General features: G+C 36.2%; 1 protein-coding gene across 1 annotated transcript in view; it reads right to left on the reverse strand.

Annotated features, from left to right (window-relative positions):
- The window catches only part of LOC115951936 (protein NRT1/ PTR FAMILY 2.6-like), a 19,611-nt gene extending 8,536 nt beyond the window's left edge, over positions 1–11,075 (reverse strand). Inside the window, exons 1-2 of the mRNA XM_031069071.1 lie at positions 10,965–11,075; positions 10,638–10,855 (exon numbers count right to left, since the gene is read on the reverse strand). Coding sequence (XP_030924931.1) covers positions 10,638–10,855; positions 10,965–11,040 — 294 coding nt within the window. The 5' untranslated portion in view covers positions 11,041–11,075. The remainder of the gene's footprint in view (positions 1–10,637; positions 10,856–10,964) is intronic.
- Between the last annotated feature and the right edge of the window lie 8,548 nt (positions 11,076–19,623).

Raw genomic sequence — 19,623 nt, forward strand, 5'->3', positions numbered from 1 at the left:
TACTAAAGATCATGTGCTATAAAAGGAAAATCCAATTTTTATTTTTTTTGGGGGGCTTATTTTAGGCCTCTAAATGGAGCACAAAGGGCCGAAATGTAATAAACATATCAACCCAGTGGCCCTAGCCCAAATTAAAAAATAATAATAATAAAACATATATTTTTTTTTTTTTTAAAAAGCAAAAAATAAAACCTTAAGGCTCACATCAGTCATCACCTTAACCTAATAAACAAAACCACAGAAGACAAAAGAGAAGAGACGAGACTACTAAAGAGTAGAAGGTGAGTGTGAGAAGTTAAGAAATCTGACAATGACACCACTATGAAAGAGACAATCAACGACGAAGATTTTTTTTTTTTTTTTTTGGCAATTCTGCTAACAAGGATGAGAATGTTGTTTATATTGATCATCATTCTTTGAGGAACCCATCCAAGATAACCAAAACTTTGGTGTTGATGATTAAGTGTGTTTGTGGTGATGTTTGAAACATTGTTATTTACTTTGTGTTGTTTATGTGAGACATCAGGTATTGACATTGTTATTTGCTTTAAGTTGTTTAACTTAGAACTTGGTATTTGTGAGTTGTAACTTTTGAATTTTGAACTTAGTTTATATATTTTTAATTTGGTACCTTGCTTTTTATTAGTAATTTCACTAATTTGTGTCAAAAATTACTTTTTTGCAATGTTTCTTTAATATATATTATGAATTAATTATGGTATTCTTTTAGTATATTTTTTCTAATCGGAAAGTAAGATCTTACAATCCTTGTGTCGATCCTATGATCCGATCCTCGAACCCTCTCACCGACCCCGTGTAGGATCTCGATCATGATAACCTTGATGCCGGCTATTATTGGTATGTAGAAAAATGGTATTAGTTGTAGGCTTAGATTATAACTAGTAAAAATATCCTACCTAATATTTGTTGTGAAAATGTTGTATGTGTAGTATTAAAAGTTATGTATCTCAAGTTTTAAAAATGTGTCATCCTTTTAAAAAACTTAATTTAAAAAAAAAAAATGGAAAGCCAAACGCATGGCTTAAGAGTTCTAATCCAAATACGCATGTTTTTCAAAATTTAAAAAAAAAAAATGTGAGACCAGACGCACTCTAGAACTTCTACAACACCACTACTGTAATCATGGTATTCCATATCTCTATTTTCTTTTTTCCCAAGTAATATATGATATCAAGAAGAGAATTAAATAACATATATATTAAGACAATGTGTAAGGACTCAATTTGTAACGACCCCAAAATGGTATTGGGTTTGTACGTTAAGAGCCTAAACAATATAATTTGTAGAGCGTGGGCTGAAAGGCTAGGCCTTAGTCACCGGACAGTGGTTAGACTTGGTTTTCATGGTGGACGCGTAGAGGTGAACTAAACTTGTCCATGGATCTTGTCCATGAAGCTTTATGTTCTTATTATTCCTCTCTCATGAAGCTGTATGTTCTTATTATTCCTCTCTCTATTTGGGTACCTTGGTTTCAGGCCCCCCCCCCCCATTTTTTTTGGCACATAAGCCTTTATATTATATAACCCTTCTCGGTTGATCCTAACCTTCCATCTGTTGATCAGGCAGGTAACTACTCGAGTACCTGTCCCATCAGCCGCCTCCCCCTACTTTTCTATTAGTTACAATAACCAAAGCCACACTGTCCAGGAGTCTTTTCCCATCAATATGGCTAGGACGTTTGTTGGTGCATTCAATGCGGAGGTGACGTCTTTTCCTTGAACCACTCCCACTCCGTACCCCCATGCGAGTCCCATTCTACTCGCCTTTTCTTTTATGAGCGCTTTGAAGGCTGCCTTTGATGACATGTCATTCTTCCCTTTTAAGTCTTGAGACGCCGAGGACAGGGTCATCCTCGGCTGCATCTCTAGGCTACTTGGTCTTTCATTACTTGTCCTCGGCAACTACTCTACTCGGCACAGGCCTTGAGTCCTAATGGAAAATGGGCCGGGACATAAATTCTCTGGCCCCACAATAGCCCCTCAAAATCCTGCTGTCCGGATTCTCGGACAAATAGGAGGGTTTTAATGACATCAGGCCTTTGTCAAAACTTGTCAATCCTTGTCACCTATCGGTTCCCGAGACTCTTCATCTGCCCGAGACACATTCTTGGAGCCTTTGGAAGATGAAACGTGTCTTCATTAAATGCGGGCGGCTCTGTGCTTCCCACGTTCAACGGCGCGATGGTGATCTAACGGTGGAGATTCCCTTGCCTTTATGGGCAGGAAAATTCGTGCAGTTACTTTCGATGGGAGGTATAAATGATTTTTGGAACTGATTTGTCTCCTCACTTTTGCACTTAAGAGTTCTAGCGCATATATCCTGGGTTCATCCAAACCTTCATCCAAATTCAAGTTTATCTCCAGCACAAAAAGCCTGTCCGAGGAAGCTTTCCTCTTTTCTGTAAGTTCTCTGCCTTCACTAACTCGTGCTTTTTCTTTTCTGGGTTTATTTTTCTTTTGTTCCTCTCCTTCTCCCGTCATCCTCTGAGTTTGTTTGGCAGTTCTTAGAGATAGTGAAATTGAAAAAATTGGTTGAGAGCGAAGAGGCGATGGAAAAGTTCATCGCCGACTATAGGATTCCCTCCAACGTAAGTTTGAGGCACTGCAAGGCAGGGGAGTGGCATCTTCTGAGAAGAACGAGCGAGGTGGTAATTCTCATTCTCGCCTTCATAGAGGGGGGTATGAGAATCCCCATGGGGCCGATAATGAGGAGTTATCTTAGACATTTCCGATTAGCTCCCACCCAATGTGCTACCAATATGTTTAAGATTCTGGGTTGTGTGGATGCCTTAAACGAGAAAATGGGGCTAAAACTAACCCATCATGATGTAAATTGGTGCTACAATCTCCAAAATTTGAAGGGCAAATCCTACTACATGAAGACGAGAGACGATAGGGTTCGGCTAATCCAGTGCCTCCCCGACTCTAACAAAGGGTTGAACAAGGACTTTCTTATCGTATCTGGGGAGTGACATGATGGCCTCCCTTGCCCGATGGTAGAGGGAGAACCAGGTAGGGTATAAAGAGTAGGAGGGTGCCACTCCTTTGCGCCGTCTTAATTTGGTGTGATTCGGCTACTAACCGTGTACATGTCTCTTTTTGCAGATCCAAACGCCTTTCACCGACACTTTCATCTGATTAACCGGGTTGATTTGGAGACTGTTCTTCAAGCGACAATTTTTGTAAATGATGAGGATGGTCAAGTCAGAACTGCTCACAAAATCTTAGGGTATGACCCCATCCAAAAGTCATTTGCCGACCCAAAGCACGTGATCAGCACTAACAATCCTCGGCTTCCAAAAATCACCGTAGTTGAGCACGGGTTTTTGATCTTCGAAGGATCTCCTGTCCCAGAGGGCATCCCAATGGTGGACTCTTCGTCGTCTCATCAGGCAGCGGAAGACGAAGGTAATTTGAGTCTGTCCGAGGAGGGTTTTGGGGCATTTGACCAAGCTGACCCATCCGAGGATCCTTCTGGTGATCTGGGTGACCCTGACTTGTCCGAAACGGAACTGTTGTCAGTGGGAACATCCTCCCGAGCCGAGATGGGTCTTAAGAGAAAGCCCCCGATCAGCTTGTTCGACCTCATCGAGGGTCAGCCGGGGAAGGGTGCACAGGGAAAACCGAAATCCAATGCTCCAACTCCCCCACCTTAGCTCCAGCCCGTCCAAACTAGGTCCTCCTCTACTAAGTCGCAGCCACAATCTCCCCGTCCCAAACTTCCTGCTCCTCCCCAATCAGCTCTGCCTCCTCGGCCGGAGCCCACTGACTCAAAGAGAAAGAAGAGTCCCAAGGGTAAGGAACCCATGGATGGGGGAAAATCCCAATCCTCTCAGGAGAGGGACGAAGACCCACGAGCTCAAAGACAGTTAAAGATCGGGCACCAAAGCCTAGAGAAAGGGATCGAAACCCAATCCGCGCCGAGTGCTTGGCTTCCTGCCCCAATGCTCCACGGGGAGCCATTGTTGGAGAACGCGTCCATGAGGAACCTTGGAGACGGCGAAGATGGTTATGTGGCCGACGCGCTAGGGAGGACCATGCTGCTTCCTACTGACGTGGAGGAGTTGAAAGATATGAGGATGTAGGAGGCTTTTCTCAACGCGAAGAGGTACTTGGGTATGGTAAGACTCTTGAAACCTAAGACTCTATCAATTCTTGCTCCCAGATTTTCATTCACAATATACTTGTCTCAATTGGCAGGCTATCCAGGCCACCTATAGGATGGAGGAAGAAGTTAAAAGGCAGAGTAAGACCGTAGAGCTTGAGCGCGATAAACGTATTGATGCTGCGCGAACCCTTAAAAAGTCCGAGGCTGACCTCACGAAGGCCAGGGAGGACTTAAAGGAGGCTACCCGAGACAGGGATAGTGCCATGGCAGGTTTGACTGGTGCCCAAAAACAGGCCGAGGAACAAACAAAGCGCCTACTCGCTGCCGAGGAGCAATTGCAGATTGCTAAGGAGCAAATCAGTGATTTGAAGAAGAAACTGATCATGGCAGACAATGCTAAGGGCGTGGCGAAATTTGCCAGGGATGAAGCCATGAGGGTCAAGCAGGAGGCTAAGTTTACCAGAACTGAGGCCGAAACTGCTAAGGACAAGGCCGAGGAGGAGGGTTATGAAGCGGGGGTGGCTAATACCCAGGCCTCCCTTAAAGCTCAAATCTCTGAAGTATGCAGGCTATACTGCTCCCAGGTTTGGGAAGAGGCCTTCAAACGAGTTAGGGTGGAAGCTTCGTTTGACTTGTGGAAGGCGGAGAGCATATTTTACCCTCCAACCATCCGTGAGACCGCCTCCACCAACTCCGAGGCTATGAGCGCTCCACAGGAGGCTGAGGCTGCTGAGTCAGAAGCTGCTTAGATCATCGTCACTCCTGGCGAGTCGACTGAGGGAGGAGAGACTCATAGGGCGACAGAAACACCTGGAGGTTTGAATCCTGAGATGCCTTAGGAGGTTGCCCCGTCTATAGTTAGTGCTCAGATCTCTTGTGTTGAGGAGCCAGCCATCTTTGTTCAACCCCTTCAGGCCATTCCCCTTACTGATGTCTCCCATGGCACTGAGGCTGTTCCTACCCAGCCTTCCCAAGAAGGGGATGTCTCCCAGGGCTCCGAGGCTAATCCTGCTCGGTCTTCCCAAGATGTGGCCAAAACGAAATTGAAGAAGTAAAAGCCCTGGCCAACTTTTGTATTTGTTTCTAGTTTAACTGTTAACTAGTTTCCCTTTTGTTTTAAAAACTTTAGATTTTTCTTGTAGTTGGACTCATTAACCATATATATGAAATTCTTTTCTTCTTTTTTCCTTTAAATTACATGTTCATTGCCCTTGCCGATATTAACTATTGTTGCGAACCTCATGGTTTTTGAACTAGTTATTTTAACATGTATGAATGGCTGTGCATATGATTCATTTGGGATTACATCCCGGAATTCCAACTTACCCATGCCCATGGGACGTCAAACTTGTATCTCGACGTATTTCTGGGGAGCCAAAGGTATCATCCGAGGTGCCGAGTGTGCTGTTAGGCCAAGCCTGGTACTTAGACTTCCTTTAAGTAGTTGGTTTTCCCATAGGTTTGAGTCCAAGAACCATACAATACTTTGGTTCTGTCCAAAACTTAGATTTTCTTTAAGTAGTTGGTTTCCTCATAGGTTTGAGTCCGAGGACAATGCAATACCTTAGTTCTGTCCAAAACTTAGATTTTCTTTAAGTAGTTGGTTTTCCCATAGGTTTGAGTCCGAGGACCATGCAATACCTTAGTTCTGTCCAAAACTTAGATTTTCTTTAAGTAGTTGGTTTCTCCATAGGTTTGAGTTCGAGGACCATGCAATACCTTGGTTCTGTCCAAAACTTAAATTTTCTTTAAGTAGTTGGTTTCCCCATAGGTTTGAGTCTGAGGACCATGCAATACCTTAGTTCTGTCCAAAACTTAGATTTTCTTTAAGTAGTTGGTTTCCCCATAGGTTTGAGTCCGAGGACCATGCAATATCTTGGTTCTGTCCAAAACTTAGATTTTCTTTAAGTAGTTGGTTTCCCTATAGGTTTGAGTCCGAGGACCATGCAATATCTTGATTCTGTCCAAAACTTAGATTTTCTTTAAGTAGTTGGTTTCCCCATAGGTTTGAGTCCGAGGACCATACAGTACCTTGATTCTGTCCAAAACTTAGATTTTCTTTAAGTTTCGAGGATTAGCCCCTCGGCCAAGGTGTGGGGCGTTGACCTGACGTTGGAAGCCCCTAGAACTGCCCGTGCCATTGGTGCTTCGAAGCATAGCCCCTAGTGGAACTTCATATTAGGGCAACAACAGCGAACTGCTGGAAGTGATGGAGGGGCTTTCGTAGGCCCTTGATTGACAGGAGCTCGATCCACCGCCTGTGCCAACGCACAAGCCCTTCCCACAGACGGCGCCAATTGTAAGGACTCAATTTGTAACGACCCCAAAATAGTATTGGGTTCGTACGTTAAGGGCCCAAACAATATAATTTGTAGAGCGTGGATTGAAAGGCTAGGCCTTGGTCACCGGACAGTGGTTAGACTTGGTTTTCATGGTGGACGCGCAGAGGTGAACTAAACTTGTCCATGGATCTTGTCCATGAAGATTTATGTTCTTATTATTCCTCTCTCTATTTGGGTACCCTGGTTTCAGGCCCCCCCTTTTTTTGGCACATAAGCCTTTACATTATATAGCCCTTCTCAGTTGATCTTGACGTTCCATCTATTGATCAGGCAGGTAACCACTCGAGTACCTGTCCCATCAGCTGCCTCCCCCTACTTTATGTTAGTTACAATAACCGAAGTCACACTGTTCAGGAGTCTTTTCCCATCAATATGGCTAGGACGTTTGTTAGCGCATTCAATGCAGAGGTGATGTCTTTTCCTTGAACCACTCCCACTCCGTACCCCCATGCGAGTCTCATTCTACTCGCCTTTTCTTTTGGGAGTGCTTTGGAGGCTGCCTTTGATGACATGTCGTTCTTCCCTTTCAAGCCTTGAGACGCTAAGGACAAGGTCATCCTCAGCTGCATCTCTAGGCTACTTAGTTTTTCATTACTTGTCATCGGCAACTACTCTCCTCGGCACGAGCCCTAGGTCCTAATGGAAAGTGGGCCGGGACATAAATTTTCTAGCCCCACACAATGTATTATAAATTGTCTCAAATTCCTAATTTGATTTGCTTTAAGTTTTCTTGGCTACAATGAAATGTTTTTCCTCGGCATGAGAGAAAATGAGTTTTTCTTGGCATGGAAGGAAGATTATTGTTGAAAAGTAATTAGATATTCCTTGTCCATCAAGAAATAGAATTAGAGTTTTATAAAGAGGCATTATTACAAAAGGTTCGGTGACTTTTGCACAAGTGTCCTCTCACATGGAAAAATGATAAGACTCCTAAAAAAACATGAGTGAGTTTCTTCAAAAAGTAATTTGATAGATTTTTTGGGTTGAAAGATACTCATGGTTATGTTAAGAGTTTTTTTTTTTTTTGGTGAATGTGATAGAGTTAATTTGAGTACTAGGGTTTTGGGATATTCATGAGTTCAAGTGTGTGAGATTTGTGCATTAGTTTGTGTCTGTGATAGGTTATGTTTATGTTTGTGAGGTTTGTGACTATGTGTGAGATTTGTGCATTAGTTTGTGTTTGTGATAGGTTATGTTTATGTTTGTGAGGTTTGTGACTATTGTTTATATGAATTATGAGTGTTGTGAGATTTGATTGACAGTGATTGTAACATGTATCATTGATAGTAGATTTTGGTTGGCATTGGCTATGGACGTAAGCATGGAGTTGGCCAAACATTATTAAATATTTTTTTCTTGTGTGGACATTTTTTTTTTTTCATTAGAATTCACTCCCACTAACTCCAAATCACAACAATTGGTTTCAACACACAAGGTTTGGTCTTGGTGAAGATCACGAGAAAATTATTTCTAGTGCAACGTCAACATTGGTTTGAGGTAGATGCATACACAAGTTTGCTTTTGATTTGGAAATAATGATCGACATCTTCAAATAAATCTTACTTGGATTAAAATAGAATTTCAAAGAGAAGAAATAAGGATTGTTCGATGGAATTTAAGTCAATATGGAAATTTCTATAAATTGCCTTAAATTCTTAATTTAACTTGATTTAGGTTTTCATGGCATGGAAGGAAATGTTTTTCTTGGTGTAGAAGAAAATGAATGTTTCTTGGTATGGAAGAAAAATGCATGTTGAATAAGTAAATGGATATTCATTGTTCATCAATAAATAAAATTTGAGCTTTATAAATAGAAATTGTTGCAAAGTGTTTGGTGACTTTCAAGGATCTCCCACATGGGAAGTGAAGCAAACCTCTAGAAGAACATGAGCGGTTTTCTTCGAAAAGTAGTTTGATAGATTTTCGGGATAGAAAAATATATGTGGTTGTGTTGAGAGCTTCTTTGTTTTATGAGTGTGAGAGAGATATTAGATGTATTGGGACTTTGGGATTGTAAGTTTATGTATGTAAAGGTTTGTGAGTTAGTTTGTGTTTGTGAGAAGTTTTGTTTATGTTTGTGACTGTTTTTTGTGTGAAATGTAAGTGTTATGAGGTTTGATTGAGAGTGGTTGTAATCTATATCATTGATAGTGGATTTTTATTGATGTTGTTTATGGACATAAGCATGGAGTTGATTGAATCACATTAAATATAATTATATTATGTCAACGTTTTTTCTTTTCTTTTTTTTCGTGTGAATGTGCTTCCTCTAGTCCTAAATTGCAACACCACCATACCTGTTTGTTGTTAGTGTAGCCAATAATAATGGGTTTATAGAAAAAAAAAAAAAAAAAAAAAGGTGTTGGGCCATTGTTTGTGGGGGGAGGGGTAGGGGGCGATTCATGCATGTATTTCACAGATTCGTGAAATAAAAGTAGGTGACAAAGTCGCAGAGAGACAATCATAAAACAGAAAAAAGAGATATTTATGTGATACAAATTTTTAAGCCTTTGTCCATGAACGTCACTACAAAGATTTGAAAAATTATAAAGGTAACAAAAGAGCTCTCACAAAAGAGTAAGCTTGATAACACAACTATTTTTATAATTTGTCCACGTTACGACTTGTAAGTAGTAGAATTATAGACCTATCATTTTTTTCATCACTTACAACTTGTTCATGTAGACGAGTTGCCGCCAAAGTTTTGAAAATTATTATGACAATAGACTCCTCACAAAAATCAAATTTGGTTTTGTTTTGTGACTTAAAGTCTTAAACTCTATCTTTCTCTCTCTTAAAACAACCAAAAAAGTTCTCAAAAAAAAAAAAAAAAATAACTTTTCGTACTCGAGGTTTTTGTCGCACAAGACCAATAATTAAGTGTTAGTTTGGATACGCGTTTTGTTTGCTGCGTTTTAGTTGCTGCGTTTTGCCTTCTTTTTTTTTTTTTTGGGAGCACGCGTTTTACCCCAACGCGGTTACTGTACATGAACAGTAGCTGCACCTTTTGACCAGTTTTGCATGAACAGTGCATCCGTGCACTGTTCACGGACCCACAAATTTCATTTTTTATCAATTTTTTCATTAAATATGGGTCCCACAGCACTATTTACACATTTAAAAATTATTTTGCTACAATGTTTTAAGTTTTCACTTTTCAATTTCAGCAAAATAAATTCTATCCAAACAGACCCTAAGACTACTTACGTTAAACTCCAAATTGTAATAAATGAAAAACGCTTGTCAACAAAAAAAGTAAAGGAGCTCATTTATAATTGGACTTTTTGTATGAGGTTTTTGTCTCACAAGACCAATAATTATGACGACTACTTAAGGTAATACTCTAACTAGGACTTGATCAAATCATGTCATCGACAGAATAATATATACTTAATTCAGCAAAAAAAGAATAATATACTTAAAGAATAATATACTCAAAATATCTTGATCAAATCATGTCATCGACAGAATAATATATACTTAATTCAGCAAAAAAAGAATAATATACTTAAAAATCAAGAATAATATACTTAAAAGAATAATATATGCAACTGGCTACTTCTAGAAGAAGCACTATACCTGGTTACCTGCTTCTTGTCTTCGCGGTCACTACTCACTACACCACCAATCACCAACCCAACTTTGCTATTATCAACCCCCCACCACTTCCACAACCACCAGTACCGATCCACCGTGCTTATATAAAATATTAATAACTTTCCATGTGAGCCAAACAAAATAATATTTTTAATTGGAAGTCCTTTTTCAGAGATGTAGTCCAACACACACTGTTATCAAAAAGAAAAAAAAAGGTAGTCCAACACACACACCTACATAAAAATAATATAAAAAAAATTTCGTGTTCTTCAATATTGTTTTTGGAAGGTGAGAGAGTGTTTTCTTTTTTATAGAAAAGGTTTGATCTCTTCCTGATTAGCTTGGAAAAGATACATATAGGATGATTAATTGCTACATCTAGCCAATAATGAACTCATCTATCAAAGAAACCATCTGCTTGCAAACACACTCATAAAGTACATAATAAGCTGAGTTCGTTACAGTCAAGAGATCTATCCATTGCAACAGAGAGTGTAGCAAGCATAGCAACAGGCATACACACAACAGAAATGCATCTTGCAGTAAGTTGCAACAGAGTAAGAGTATTACCAGCAAAGAGATAGAGGCAGAAATTGCGGTAACAGCGAAAGAACCAAGGAAAGAGTCAGCAACTATTGCTCCAATGATCGGAAACAAATTGGTGCTACCATTCGCTATGTTATAAATCTGAGCTGCGTTTATGCTTTTCACATGGAACTCCTGAATCAGAAAAACGATCAGGTTTGCCAACCATCCTACGCCTCCAAGTGTGAAACCCGCCGCCGCTCCTGGTTGACATAAATAGAAATAAGGCACATATTGGTCCAACACATTCAGTGCATGTATGTGTGTGTTTATGTTTTAGAGAGAGAGAGAGAGAGAGAAAGAAAGAGAGACCACTGATGAAGGGGAAGGTGATCCAGCCACCACGTTTGGTACCAGAGCTCGAAATTTGGGCTTCTCTACTTTCCATATTGCAGGTAAACTTGTGCTAATTCCAAGTGAGATGGAAGTTTTTTGCTTCTTGTTATATGCTAATCAAGTCGTATGATTTGTCAGATTCCTGTGGTACCTTCACTCCTTGTCAGAGAAAATATTGTGATTAGTCCACGTTGGCCTACCGTGGTTGTTTATAAATTAAGAAAGTGAAATATGTACGCCAAAAGACAAAATCTATTGCATATTACTTTATAGTTTTTTTTCTTTTTCTTTTTTTTTTTCTTTTTCTCTTTTTGCTGAATACATTCTACTAAATAGTCAAACTCACGATTTATAAAATAATGTGTGTCTTATACCAAAAGATGCTCACAAACTTGTGGTTATCCTTTATTTCTTTTTTTTTCTTTTTTTTTGAAATACTGGACACTGGTTAATAATCTATTTAAAGAAAATTTTTATGGAAAATAAAAAAGAAAAGTAATTAATATTTTGACAGTTTTTTTAATGAGAAATACTAACGAGTGCCCTTAGGGCACTCATTAATAATTCATTTAAAGAAAGTTTTTATGGAAAATGAAAAAAAGTAATTAATATTTTGACAGTTTTTTTCATTTTCCATAAAAGTGGTATCAAAACTTTCCTCAAATAGATTATTAATGAGTGTTCTAAGGGCACTTGTTAGCATGACCCTTTTTTTATTTCCCATAAAAGTGATATCAAAACTTTCCTAAAATGGATTATTAATAAGTGTCCTAAGGGGGCACTCGTTAGCATGACCCTTTCTTTTTTAATGAATAAATATTCTTTATTTCCTGTCTTAATGAGTCTAAATCTTCTGTCCTACTTTTCCTACTCCATTCTATTTTCCACCAATAAAAGCTTGCCACATATTCACCTAATTAATTAAATACTACCATTAATTAGAGTAGGAAAAGTGAAATAGAAGATTGGTGGAGTATAAAGTAGAGCAGAAAAAGTGGAACAGAAGATTTGGATTCTTCTTAAACGGGTGTGTACATAAAAAGATTCTTATAAATTGAGTTATAAGATTTGGAAATTATTGTATACTTCTGAAGTACCATAAATGCGTATTTCCTCCTCTCACATGAATGATGAGTCCCACTAATTAAATTGATGATACGTATTTATGGTATTTTGAGAGTACCTAATAATTTCCCTATAAGATACTTTGCAAAGTTAATTGTCTGCACATATTGATGGTTATTTATCCATTCATTAAAAAAGTATTGGAATATTTACTGAAGTTTGCCTTGGCCTTGCCAATCATAATGCAGTCATCAGATATGTCAATTGGATCCAATTAATTCAATTAATGGACCTGGATCCAACTATTGACGTTGATTAATTCAATTAATGGACCTGATAGGGAGTAAATTATAGTTGTAGTTGGTGAGATTTTTTTAGAATTTAATTAAATTTTTTACGAGTTACTTCCTTTCCTTACTTTATGAAGTAATTTCCTATCATTTTCTTATGCAATAAAAGAACCTAAAAAAACCTATATAAAAAGTTTTTTTTTTTTTTTTTGGATAAGTTGTTTACCAGACAAGACACTAATTGGTGTTTAATGTGAATAGAAATTGAACTCTAGATTTCTCATTCGATGATAAAAAAAGCTTTATTAAAGTTAAGTTAACTGAATAAAGGTCTCATTTGTAGATAATTAATCATGAATCTATAAGTTGGGAATTTCCTTCCTATGCTTAGTGCTAAGCCAACAATATTTGTATCTCTATTTCTCTACTTAATGTTAAAACTCTGACATTTTTATCTCTTTTCACTTCTGGGTCCTAGTTCCTAAATTTTATTTTTATTTTTTCCAATGTATGGTGTTGACTTTACATCTTTATTTCTCAAAAGCATGTTTTGTTCATCTTGCATCATATTTAAGGAAATGGCTTGCACTAGTTGCCCTCATCTCCAATGGCAGCTCTAGGAATTTTCCTTAAGGTGATGGTTAAGAAACATAAATTAAAAAAATTTTAAAAAAAATAAAATAAAAATAAAAAAAACCTTGAATATCAGCATTACAAAAATAAAAGCCCGCAAATGCATAAAATTTTATAATTTCCTTCTACTAAAAAAAAATGAAAAAGAAAATAAGGACTAATGAAAGACAAAGTGTGCTTTACTTGAAGATTAAAATCCATTTAGGAGGAATGAATAGAATTTTTTTTTTTTAATTTAGGTGTCTAGATAGTAGTGTGTGTGTAAGTGCAATAAAGTAAAGGGGAGGGAGATTGTGCAAGAAATTAAAGGGATGACATAAAAATAAAGAGGAAGGGATTACTTGAAATTAAAATGGATGACATAATGTAAAGGGGAAGGGATTACTTGAAATTATAATGGATGCATAAAAATAAAGTAAGAATAATAGAAATCCCTAGATGCCTGATGAAATGGGATTTCTTCCCCCTAAGAGTAATTCCCATATAGAGTCTAGGAGATGGTTCAATACCCATCTAGGGAAACTATCACAACATCACAAACAAACAATAACTATATAGACATAAAGATAAAGAGATATATACACAACAATATAGCAAGTAAAATATAGAGACAATATAAAGAAAAGAAATTCATATATAGAGAGATGATATTTACATGAGAGAATAAAGAGAATGGGATGGGTGTAGTTATAGAAAAACTACCCCATCCCTACAAGCTTACCCAACAAATTACAAAAAAATGGAAGAGGGTTTTTGTGTGTGTGTGTGTGTGTAAAGGGTTTCCTAGAGAGAGACTTTTAAAGATTTTTCAGAAATTTTCAACTCTATTTTCTCCTTTTTTTTTTTTTTCCTTCTTTTTACCAAAATTTTCTCTATTTCTTACAAGAAAAAAGAGGGGGTATTTATAGGAGGAATGAGGAAAATGGGGGCTAGGTGAAGTGTATCAGAATAAACTCACCTAATGTATCCTCATCGGGCTATTTTGTTATTTTCTTGATTTCTAGTCCGATTTTTGTGTAGCTTTTTTGGGGCCCTTCCGAGCTCCGTTTTCTTCAAAATTTATATTCTAAAAAAGCACTGGATGTCTAGTTTCCAATGATCCTGATGTTGCAAGATTTAGAGCTACGGTCATCGAGATATGGCATTCAAAAGGAAGATGACGCAGTTTTGAAAAATTATGTGACGTTTTTCCTTAAAAAATTTGTATCTTCCAATTTGGGGTAGATATCATCGAGCCCTTTTTATGAGAGATAGTTAAGACCTCATTCTTCAAGTTGTTTTAGCCGAATTGCTTCAATTCCTGCCTAATCGATACAATTTATTGTGCGATTTTATTAGGGTTTTTGATATTTTGGTGATATCTCATCCATTTCAACTCCGATTTTGGCCCGTAAAATATCTTTTTGAAGGAAAAAAATATGCCCTACAAAACGGCCAAAAATTCAACTTGATCCGACAATTGAAACAAAAAGTCAACTTTTTGACCATAACCGATTAGGGTCTTGGCCTCAATTGCTATCAAAAGGGATTTTAAATGTTATGACCTTTTGATCTACTATCCGATCATGTTGTATTTATTTTTTTACCCTTTTTGGCTTTGAAACTTATAATTTTGCTCCTTTTTTTTCAATTTTTTTGATTTTGGCATTTGTTTTTAAGCGTGAATCGAGACCGGACAAAATACGGTATCGACAGATGTATGTACTTATCTCACATATATATGTGATTGATGCATATATATATATATATATATATATGAGAGGGTGTATATATACTTGTTAGGTTTTAGATTTGCAAATTCTATTACATTGTAATCTTAATAGAGTCTGTAATGAGTGATCAAAGATTAAGAATCCAAGCAGCAGCTCAAAGATAGAGAAAGAAACTGAAGCTTTCAACAACCCTTCGATATATTCCAATGCCCGTTCGATCGAATTTATATTTTCGATAGCCTATCTATCACAGCTTAATCAATCGAAAGTAGATTCTCTACACTTCCTCGATAGAGCCTGAATTGATCGAGAATCGCGAATTATGGAATCTGACATGTTTTAAGAAGTCCGTTATTGCCTTGTTTTTCATACCCTACATGCAAACATATATAAGTGCCTATTATAGCACAACTCAGCAGAGTTGTCAAGAGACTTGGTTGTACACTTCAAAGAGAGAAAAATTAAACCTAGTTTACACCAACTCGTGAATTCAAAATGTCATTCTCCATCAAATGATAATGTTCGGTGGTCAGAAAAAGCTAAAAAGCCACAGAGCTAGTCCCAATTGTTGTTGTGGAGTTGAAACCTTTATGGTAGTCTTTGGAATTAATTAGAGGGCTTGACTGTGAGCCCGAACGCAACTCGTGATAGGTATTCATAATAGAACAGTTTAGATTGGAATAGGAGTTAATTGTTGGGTCTTGTCATTAAGTTATCTACTGAAAAGAGCCCAGGGATCAGAGTTTATCTTAGATTGTAAAAGTTTAATTCTATAAGTGAATTTCTTGTTGGGATAAGGCCGTACTCCAATGGTGATTTTTCATTTCGTCACCAATTCGGGTTCATGCGTATTAATTTATTAATTGGCGACTTACTGGCTTGTGACTTTTAATAAGTTTTTTTTTTTTTTTTTTTTTGGTAAGCGACATTTAACAAGTTAAAACCATGATTACATAACTAGTAATTAACATAAGTTGATTAGTTGAGATACATAATCAATTTAGGAGACAAAACAGTCATTTTCAATACTCAATGCATAAGATATTTTCTTACTTTATTAGTTCAATCAAAGCCATGCTCGCTAGAGAGCGACCCCAATTGGTATCCCATTGCGGCGGATGTCTTGCGTCGCAGTGACATAAGAAATTCTTGAAAGTATAATGCTAGTTGGAAAATGAAATATTTCTCCCATACCAACCAAAATTTAATGGTTTAAACATCCTTCACAATGAAATTGAATCGTTTAAACATTGAATAAGGCAACAAAATTTCATCAAGAAGCAATGAAATGAATTCTTGCTTTGAAAATGTTGATAGAACTTACTCTACGTTGTTTCATTGTATTATGCTTTCAATTGTTTGATGTGATAAAAAAATTTTCAAGCACAAATAATCAAAACCGATGCGTCCTAGCTACCGGAGTGACAGTCCCAACTCCGAATCACCTGGTGACCCAACAACTAGCTAGGGAGAAAGTTACTGTGTGTTTATGTAAAATATTTTGTTAATTTTTTTTATTAATAAAATTTTACAAATTATATTTTGGTCAATGAAAAAAAAATTTTGGATCTGACCAAATTTTACGATAAAACAAATACAATAAATTCGCACCACCTATATAGCACTACAAGTCACTACAAGAAAACTGAGCAATTGCGGCGGGCCTATTGCGGCGGGTGCAAAAACCGCCGCTATATGTCGCCTATTGCGGCGCTTTTTTGGCCCGCCGCTGTACATGAGATCTATTGCGGCGTTCCATATGCCCGCCGCAATAGCTCTAGTATTTTGCGGCGTGCTACAACGGCGGGCTGATGACCCGCCGCAATAAACCTGTTTTAGCGGCACTCAGCTTAGATATAGCGGCGGGTCGATGAATCGCCGCAATAGCTCAAGTATTTTGCGGCAGACTACAGCGGCGGGCGAATGACCCGCCGCAATAGACCTGTTTTAGCGGCATTAATCTTAGATATAGCGGCGGGTCATTGACCTGCCGCAATATGTACTCCTTTTTGCGGCGGGTTGGACCGCCGCAATAGACATTTAAATTTCCCTCTATTTTTTCGTCTTCCCATTTAAAGATCAAATAGTAAATTACACCCGATTGGCATGAAAATTGGCATGCATGTTAAGAACATATAAAAAATGTGATCCAACGGTTGGATTTTCAAAATTTGAATTCAACAATAAGTTATTGGTTGGTGTAACATTTTTTAGAGTTACATCAAGTGTAACTAGAACCCAACGATATATTTCTTAATTCGATGTGAATTTTGACAAATGTACCGTTAGATTACATTATCTTCATATATTTTTCATGCATACAAAATTTCAAGGTGATCAAAGATTAATAGTCATGTCATCGATCAATTGTTTAAATTCAAGTTTTTGTAATTTAAAATAACGCATAAAAGATTAGTTTAAATATCAAATGGTAAATTACACCCGATTGGCATGAAAATTGGCATGCATGTTAAAAATAAATAGAAAATATGATCCAACGGTTGGATTTTCAAAATATGAATTCAACAATAAGTTATTGGTTGGTGTAACATTTTTTAGAGTTACATCAAGTGTAACTTGAACCCAACGCTATATTTCTTAATTCGATGTGAATTTTGACAAATCTATCGTTAGATTACATTATCTTCATATATTTTTCAAGAATACAAAATTTCAAGGTGATCAAAAATTAATAGTCATGTCAACAATCAATTGTTTAAATTTAAGTTTTTGTAATTTAAAATAACGCATAAAAGATGAGTTTAAAGATCAAATGGTAAATTACACCCGATTGGCATGAAAATTGGCATGCATGTTAAGAACATATAGAAAATGAGATCCAACTGTTGGATTTTCAAAATTTGAATTCAAAAATAAGTTATTGGTTGGTATAACATTTTTTAGAGTTACATCAAGGGTAACTTGAACCTAACGCTATATTTCTTAATTTGATGTGAATTTTGACAAATCTACCGTTAGATTACAATATCTTCATATATTTTTTACGCATGCAAAATTTCAAGGTGATCAAAGATTAATAGTTATGTCATCAATCAATTGTTTAAATTCAAGTTTTTGTAATTTAAAATAACGCAAAAAAGATGAGTTTAAAGATCAAATGGTAAATTACACCCGATTGGCATGAAAATTGGCATGCATGTTAAGAACAAATATAAAATGTGATCCAATGGTTGGATTTTCAAAATATGAATTCAATAATAAGTTATTGGTTGGTGTAATATTTTTTAGAGTTACATCAAGTGTAACTTGAACCCAACCATATATTTCTTAATTCAATGTGAATTTTGACAAATCTACCGTTAGATTACATTATCTTCATATATTTTTCAAGCATAAAAAATTTCAAGATGATCAAAGATTAATAGTCATGTCATCAATCAATTATTTAAATTCAAGTTTTTGTAATTTAAAATAACGCAAAAATGATGAGTTTAAAGATCAAATGGTAAATTACACCCGATTGGCATGAAAATTGGCATGCATATTAAGAACAAATAAAAAATGTGATCTGACGGTTAGATTTTCAAAATGTGAATTCAAAAATAAGTTATTGGTTGGTGTAACATTTTTTAGTGTTACATCAAATGTAACTAAAACCCAACCTTATATTTCTTAATTTGATGTGAATTTTGACAAATCTACCGTTAGATTACATTATCTTCATATATTTTTCATGCTTAAAAAATTTTAAGGTGATCAAAGATTAATAGCCATGTCATCAATCAATTGTTTAAATTCAAGTTTTCGTAGTTTAAAATAACGTATAAAAGATGAGTTTAAAGATCAAAGGGTAAATTACATCCGATTGGCAAGAAAATTGGCATGCATGTTAAAAACATATAGAAAATATGATCCAACGGTTGGATTTTCAAAATACGAATTCAACAATATGTTATTGGTTCGTGTGACATTTTTTAGAATTACATCAAGTGTAACTTGAACTCAACCCTATATTTCTTAATTCGATGTGAATTTTGACAAATCTACCGTTAGATTACATTATCTTCATATATTTTTCATACTTACAAAATTTCAAGGTGATCAGAGATTTGTAGCCATGTCATCAATCAATTGTTTAAATTCAAGTTTACGTAGTTTAAAATAACGCATGAAAGATGAGATTGAAAATCAAAGGGTAAATTACATCCGATTGGCAAGAAAATTGGCATGCATGTTAAAAACATATAGAAAATGTGAACAATCGGTTGAATTTTCAAAATATTAATTCAACAATAAGTTATTGATTCATGTGACATTTTTTAGAATTACATCAAGTGTAACTTGAATCCAACCCTATATTTCTTAATTCGATGTAAATTTTGACAAATCTACCGTTAGATTACATTATCTTCATATATTTTTCATACTTACAAAATTTCAAGGTGATCAGAGATTTGTAGCCATGTTATCAATCAATTGTTTAAATTCAAGTTTTTGTATTTTAAAATAACGCATAAAATATGAGTTTAAAGATCAAATGGTAAATTACACCCGATTAACATGAAAATTGGCATGCATGTTAAGAGCAAATAGAAAATGTGATCCAACGGTTGGATTTTTAAAATATGAATTCAACAATATGTTATTGGTTCGTGTGACATTTTTTAAAGTTACATCAAGCGTAACTTGAACCCAACCTTATATTTCTTAATTTGATGTGAATTTTGACAAATCTACTGTTAGATTACATTATCTTCATATATTTTTCATGCTTACAAAATTTCAATGTGATCAGAGATTTATAACTATGTCATCAATCAATTGTTTAAATTCAAGTTTTTGTAGTTTAAAATAACGCATAAAATATGAGTTTAAAGATCAATTGGTAAATTATACTCGTTTGACATGAAAAGTGACATGCATGTTAAGTGCAAATAGAAAATGTGATCCAACGGTTGGATTTTCAAAATATGA

This window comes from Quercus lobata, chromosome 1 (assembly GCF_001633185.2).
Source record: "Quercus lobata isolate SW786 chromosome 1, ValleyOak3.0 Primary Assembly, whole genome shotgun sequence".
Classification (NCBI taxonomy): domain Eukaryota; kingdom Viridiplantae; phylum Streptophyta; class Magnoliopsida; order Fagales; family Fagaceae; genus Quercus; species Quercus lobata.